At 46.4% G+C, this 7,004-nt stretch overlaps 1 protein-coding gene across 1 annotated transcript; it reads right to left on the bottom strand.

Annotated features, from left to right (window-relative positions):
* Positions 1-3,629: 3,629 nt before the first annotated feature.
* On the bottom strand, positions 3,630-6,267 carry Zcchc12 (zinc finger CCHC-type containing 12). The gene is made up of 3 exons (XM_004645709.2): positions 6,094-6,267; positions 5,447-5,561; positions 3,630-5,043 (listed from the first exon to the last, which is right to left on the bottom strand). The coding sequence occupies exon 3, from the start codon at positions 4,929-4,931 to the stop codon at positions 3,729-3,731; it is 1,203 nt and encodes a 400-aa protein (XP_004645766.1). The 5' UTR covers positions 4,932-5,043; positions 5,447-5,561; positions 6,094-6,267; the 3' UTR covers positions 3,630-3,728.
* Between the last annotated feature and the right edge of the window lie 737 nt (positions 6,268-7,004).

Here is a 7,004-nt window from a genome sequence, read left to right as displayed (position 1 = left end):
GAACACACAGACATTCAATTAGAAAAAAGTACTTCTTGAGGAAAGGAAAAGCAAATGTCGCACAAAATGAACAAAAAGAAATGTTACAGCAGGTCAAGGAAATGCAATTTTCAAAAATTTCAAACACACACAATAGAGCAGAGGATAGGAAGACTGAAGAAAAGCGGGATGGATCACCAAACAGGTTTTCCAAGCAATGGTCTGCACTGAACACCCCTGCTAACTCCAGGGAAAAGGAGAGTGCCAGTGTGGATGGAATGTGTTTATTTTTCTACTCTACCTGGTACCAGAAAGAAATGATGGCGGCACATTCTGGGTCTTTGGGAAAATCATTCAACAAGTGTTTACAGAGTGAAACAGATACAAATAAAACCATTTTCTAAACTGGACTCGATATTGGCATTAGAAACCCCCGAAGCACAGATTTAGGGAAGGGTAGGGATGAGTTAGGTTTTAAAATTCTATGCAAGCTGAGAGATGTTAGGGGCTTCTGTAGCTTTTGGGGATTAACTTGAGTTGCCTCCTTCCTGGGGGTGCAGGAGTTGTTCCCTTCAGCTCTGGAGAGATCTAGGGGGCTTCCAGGGGCACAGAGGTGTCCTCTTGATATTTTTCCCTGGGTTGGAGGCAGAGGAGCTATTCTTCTAGTGATGAGAGGTAAGGAGGCTGAGGATTTAACCAAATATGGAATGTTGGAGTAGGAGAGAGGAGGGCAGAGTAGAGGAAGTAGGGCCTCCACATTTGCTACCAAAAGACAGTGTAACCCAGGGGAGTGGGGGAGGGTAGTCAGTAAGGTCAGATTGTGGATGGCGAATGGAGCTGGAGCAGGAAGCCAAGGCCAAGCTGAAGGGGTACTTCTGAAAAGAGAAGCAGTTCAAGCTAGGCTCTGGGCCTAGCCACTTACTCTCTGCAAGGCTTCAGGTAGCATTTGGTTACCACCTCTTCTTCAAGGTCCCAGCCTTTGTTCCCTTTGCCTCTACTGAGTGGGCCATCAACTACCAGCATAATTAGAGCCCTAATCATTTTCACTTAGACACCCCAGTCTGTGCCATCCTTTGTACAACAGCCTAGGCCTCTTTGTAAAACCCTAGCATCTGTGATTCTTACCAGGTCTCTGGGCCCAGTCAATCTTCATGTGACTCTTCCTGCTAATAGGGCCCTCAATCCTGGCCCCTGTACTGCACAGCTCTATGCTTCTCTCTAGCATACCAGCTCCCACTGCTGTATACACTGTCATAGCTCTGTGGAACCCTTATTTCCTGCATGACAAACTCAGATGTATACATTCATCTCACTCTCCACCCTTACAAGGAAGCACACCACACCCATGTCTTACTTGCAAAAATAGGAAACATAAGTGCCCTAGGGGTCTGAAGTCACATGTATCTTTTATTACCCTTCAGCTTGAGACCAGATGATGCAACAAGGGGCAGGTTTCTAGGAAGATTACTCTTTTCTTTCCCTCTTCCTTTGAAAACTCTCCACTCTAAAAAAAATGTTGTGTATGTGGTATGATAAAGAACTAAAATGAATGCTTAATTAAAATATTATAGTAAAAGATACACTGTCATTAATGTCCCTCAAAATATACCACCTTGATTTCAATACTTATCCCATCATTTTTGTCATTTTTTGAAATAGTTTTGGAGGTTCTCTTTTGTGTCTTTACAAGCTGTGATCTAAAAAAATATAGTAAATACTGCTGCCAAGTGCCACCCAACAGAAAGGCAGACTTGTGAAAAGGGCATCCTCTACCACCTTATTCACTGGGTGTGGCATTCGGTGACTTCTGGCTCTGCTCCAATGTCAAAATGACCATGAAAGGGAAACATTTCAAATTGATTCCAGATATCAAGGCAGTCAGGATAATGCAATTAAAGACACAAAACAAAACTTTCAGAACTACTTCAGAAAGTGGCAAACACTGCCTGGCAAGCACAAGGACCTGAGTTCGATCCCCAGTTCTACAAAAAAAAAAAATCCAAAAAAAAACCCCAAACCAATTTCTGGGACCAGGGAGATAGCTCAGTAGAATAAGCACTTGTGGCTGGGGAAATGGCTCAGTAAAATAAGCGCTTGCCTGGCAAGTGCATGGCCTGAGTTCAATCCCTGGTTCTGCCCAAAAAAGACTAAGCACTTGCCTGGCAAGCACAGGGTCCTGAGTTCAATCCCTGGTACCACAAAAAAAAAAAAAAGTGGCAAACACAATGAGCTAATTGTGTTCAAACTGAGGGGACATATTTTCAGGATTAATGGTAATTCATCTTTTACAGTAAGAACTTTTTTCTAAACATTGCTCTTTGCTCAAGCCTCACAGGGCTTCCTGGCTTTCTGTTTCCATGCTCTTGCTGTGCCCTGGTAACTAGACTGGATTTCCTCCCTTCATATGAAGGGATTTGAGTTGAGGTGAGATTGTGTTGGAATGAGGTGGGTTTGGCATGTCCTGTGGCATGTAACATCAGAATTTATAGGATGAGGCCTGGGCATTTTCAGGACCTGGGCCCACTGGTGCTAAGCTCCCAAGAATAGCAACTCTTTCTTTTTTCAATCATGGAGGAGACAGAGGGTGGTATTAGCCCCCAGAAGAGAAACCTTATTGTGGCCAGGATGCTGATGAGAAGGAGCAGCACAATCTAGGGAATCCACACAGATGAGGGACAGCGCCCCCTCCCCAAAATGAACAGGAATGGAGATCCTAGGATCTCTGTGCCGAGCTGTTATCCCACCACCACACTTTCTCTCCATCAGACTATTCTGGATACTTAGAAAAGAAAACATGAGTTAGAAGAAATTAGTATAGGCTATTACCAGGCATGCTGGTGCAGCCTGTAATCCCAGCACTCAGGAGGCTGAGGCAAGAAGATTGTTGTGAGTTCTGAGACCAGCTTGAGCTACAAAGAGAGTACAAGGCCAGCCTAAACTGCATAGCCAGACCCTGTCTCAAAAAGACAAAAAAAAAATTAGTACAAGCCATGATCTGGCTCAGTGAGGTAAGGGGCAAGTCAGTTGTGGGAAAGGACCCTTTACCTTTGGGGAGGATTTCAGCCCATTTCTTTCTCCTTTTCCTTACCTGCAAAATAAGGTTGAGTTTTTAAAAACTCATTTCAGAGTATGGCCCCCTTTTATAGTTTATCATATTTTTATTTGTTTCTTTCACTTCTTCCTAAAATAATACCATGAGACATTAAAGTAGATGCTGATATAGAGACATATATTTATTGACATAGAAGCCCACAACATATTTTGCTTAGTGAAAAAATACAGCATATACAACATCACTTACATTGATCATTTTTATCTGTACATATATCTATCTGGGTACATAGATATAGGAAAAACTCTAGAACATTCACCAAAGGGCTGACAATAGTTATATAAGGGTGGACAGTTTTGGGTAATTTGTATTTTACTTTTTATATTTTTCTGTATTATTTGAAGATTTAACAATGAATTGTATAACACTTTCACAAAGAGAATAAAGTCATCAAGGAAATGGGCACACACAGAAAACATACACTTAGCCAGCAGGCAGAGAGACAAAGGACAACAGTCAGTCCTTCCCCTTCTACCACCCTGATATGCCACATCCTTTCTTCTCCAGGCCCTTTGTCCTCCATTCAAAAAGAAAGCTGTTTTGTGGATTAATTCATGCAAATAGAAGTCCCCTTCTCCCAGTCACTGAACTCTAGATATAGGTACGGGGGTTCAGTGAAGGCTAGGGGGTAAGTGCTTTACTCAGAGAGGTCACTCAATGTACCAGGTCCCTCGCTTGGCCCCTCCTCCTCTGTATGTGTCAGCTCCTTCAAGGTGATGATCAGATTCTCAAAAACATGGGTCTTGTTGTTCTCACTGTCACACATTTCTTTTGAGTGGCCCTCGTCCCCACAATAAGAACAGTACATTGTATGTTTTCGTTTCCTGGCTCTACACATATCCCCAGGACCACTATGCTTATGCCCAGAACTACCACTGGCAGAAGGAGACTGACCCTCAGCACTGTCGGGAGAATCAATGACCAGCACTTGATCCCAAGATGTGGCCCTATCTCTCAGTGGTGTGGCATCAGAGGATGACAGTGGAGGGTCCTCAGGTTCTACAAGGATCACATCCTCATCTGAGTCATCAGGAGTATCATCTATCTCTATCACATTGCAGTCAACACTACCAGTAGCCATTGGTGGGGAGTCCTGAAATGCCACAGGGCTGTCTGCTCTCTCTGTCATTGACTCAGATCTTTTGGGGCGCTTCCGCTTAATAAAAGTGCCATCCCAATCCTCTTCCTCCCTTATCATTCTGATTAATTCCATGCAATTGGGAAGCTGCTCTTGCTCATTCGGATATATCTTGAGAAGACGCTTCAGCTTGTAGTACAGGTCTCTATCCAGCTCAGCCCCTACCAGGAGCTGGTGCAGGCGAGTCTGGTTTGCATCCTTCTCAGCTAGGAAGCCTGCCTGAATAGCATTCTGCAGCTGCACCTCTAAACGGATCACATAAAGGGAAGCTTTCTCCCCTTGTGCCTGTAAGGTGTTAAAAAATTTACCATGGGCAGTCACACTGCTCTCAGACTCCCCAAACACCAGCTTCATCGCCCGCAAAAAATCTGCCACACTTAGGTTGGGGTTGGCAGCCTGTAGTAATCGCATGACCTCCCGGGCAGGGCCCCTAAGGGTTTTCATTAACCGTTTGAGCTTTTCCTCCTCAGATATATTCCAATCTGGCAGGACCCCATTGACTTCTATCAGCCAGTTTTCAAAGGTTTCTTCCCCATAGACTGGCACTGCCCTCCCAGAGAACAATTTCATGTTTCTCTCTACCATGTTGGCCATCAAAGGACCAAGAGTCCTCCCCAGGGACCTCAGCATGGAATGGGCCCAAGGTGGCAAGGCTGTGTTTTGCCTCCGGCTATTACCCACATAAGCAAGGATGCTAGCCATGCCTGATGAGGACACGGTATCTGAATACAAGAAGAGGCTCAGGCTTTTTAGAAAATAAAGCGTGATCAGCAGGTGTGCAGCAGGTTCAATCTTCCTTCTATTTCATTAGACACTGTACAAAAGAAAAAAAGGGGAAGTAATTAATAAGGGAGCAGGCTACAACCACATTCTCTTCCTACCTCAAGTGCCTTCCTTAGATTTTATATCTGCCCCTGCCCAAGAAATGCTCTGCAGGAGATAATAATTACAGCATTCTGGAGCTAGCCAGCGCCCTTGCGCTAGCAGAGTGCTGTTTGCAGGTAGTCCTCCAAGAGGGACAGCAACTGTTGCTTGGAATTCTAGGTTTAACTGTGTGGAGTTGATAATTGGGCTGTCAAAATAGAGCCCAACAGTCACAGATTTGTGAACATAAAATAAGATCTCGTTAACTTTATGATCTCCGGTCTTAATCACACCCCCTTTTAATCCCCCCCCCATTTCTCTGATTCTTACATAGCTCAGAAATACAAGCACACCTTTATTTTATTTCCAGCCTCTGAATCAGTGCCCTCAGTGAGAAAGCTTGCCTCCCAGGTATGGTCGAACTCAGTCTACAGGGGGTCGCAGATCCGGGTGCTCTGGACAGCAAAACTGCGCCACAGGAGAAGAGAGCAGGGAAAGGAAGGTTTTGATGCAGCTCCGACCATAATCCCGCTACTCGCCTTCCTCCCACCTCCTCTCCCCCCACCCCTCACCAGAAGGAAATTTCCATCTCCCATCCAGTGGCTGAATAAAATCCAAAGCGACCCCACCCCCGCGCGTTTAGCTCCCCCCTCCCCCCTCAGTTACAATCAGCTGCACTGAATTCAAGCTCAGATGCAGTTTTGAGGGGCTGCCATGGAGAAAGAGAACGGAATCTGGACACCCCCACATTGAAGGGGTTCAAGCCAACGTGACTCCTTCTCCTCCGCCTTATGTGGCCCCCCTCCCCCTTTCCAATGCGTGCAAATCCTACCCAACAGGCAGCGTCCAGGTGAACCCCACTTGTTCAGCATAGCCCGGTCATGGAAATACTCCTTTTTCAGCCTCGAAATCACTGATTTTCCAAGCTGGAACCACCCTGTACTGGTGGAGTTTAATCCCTCCCCCCTCTGCACCCGGGATTCGCGTTCCTTTTCTTTACCTAGGCACCGCAAGTGAGGAGCGGATGCTCTGGCGCCGACAGCTATGGATTCCTCCTGCTCGTCTCCGAGGCCCTACAGAGGAAAACGATGAGCTCAGACTCTGCGGCTAGCGACCGAAGGTGGCCAGAGGAGCCGCTTAGCAAACTAGCCCAGAGCCACGTAGCCCTGGTGAGACTGCACGGTTCCCAAGGCAATGGAAGCTGCTTTTATCCCCCACCCAGCTCAAGAGCGTGACGAGCGGGCCAAAGAGACCAATCAGTGGAGCCGGGGGCGGGCTCCCGTCTTGAGGAGGGCCTGTCAGAAGCAGGAGGAGCTGGAGTGCGGGGAGGAGGGGGGGAGGAAGAGCGGCGTCCACTGCCGCTGCGTCTGAAGGCGGGAGACAGTTTGCAATTCTCCCTAGGGTTTGCGACTGTTTCTCTTTCCCTCCTTTCTTGCATTGTCACTCCCTCCCCCTTCTCCTCTCCCGTCACTTTGGTTCAATTCAGTGGCTGGTGGCCATGTGCATTCATCATGAGCTGGGGCCAAAATCGAGAGAAGCCGTGGAAGTTCCTCACCTTTGTGTTAGGGGAAGAAGAGAGAGAGTACTACCTTGTGAAGGAGGGGCAGTGTGTCCAATTAACAGGCGATTTGGAGCACGGTAATTTTTGCCCTATCATCAGTCAAATATGAGTGCAAAACTGGTTGCATCAGGGTTATTTGGGAGAGCTAGTCACAAATTCAGGTTCCTGGGCGCCATCGCTGGGAAATTCTCTCTGAGATGTAGAGAGATTAGTGAAAAAGTAAAAACGCCTGTTTGCATTGTATCTATACATATCCGTGGTGAAATGCCACTCCTGAGGAGCTACTCTTAGCTGGGGCTTATAATCTTCCTGAAATTGTGTGCTAAGATTTTGGACTTTATAGCAGGCTG

The sequence above is a fragment of the Octodon degus genome, unplaced genomic scaffold (genome assembly GCF_000260255.1).
Source record: "Octodon degus isolate 3935 unplaced genomic scaffold, OctDeg1.0 scaffold00236, whole genome shotgun sequence".
NCBI classification, from domain to species: Eukaryota; Metazoa; Chordata; class Mammalia; order Rodentia; family Octodontidae; genus Octodon; species Octodon degus.
This window is presented reverse-complemented; position numbering and strand designations above follow the sequence as displayed.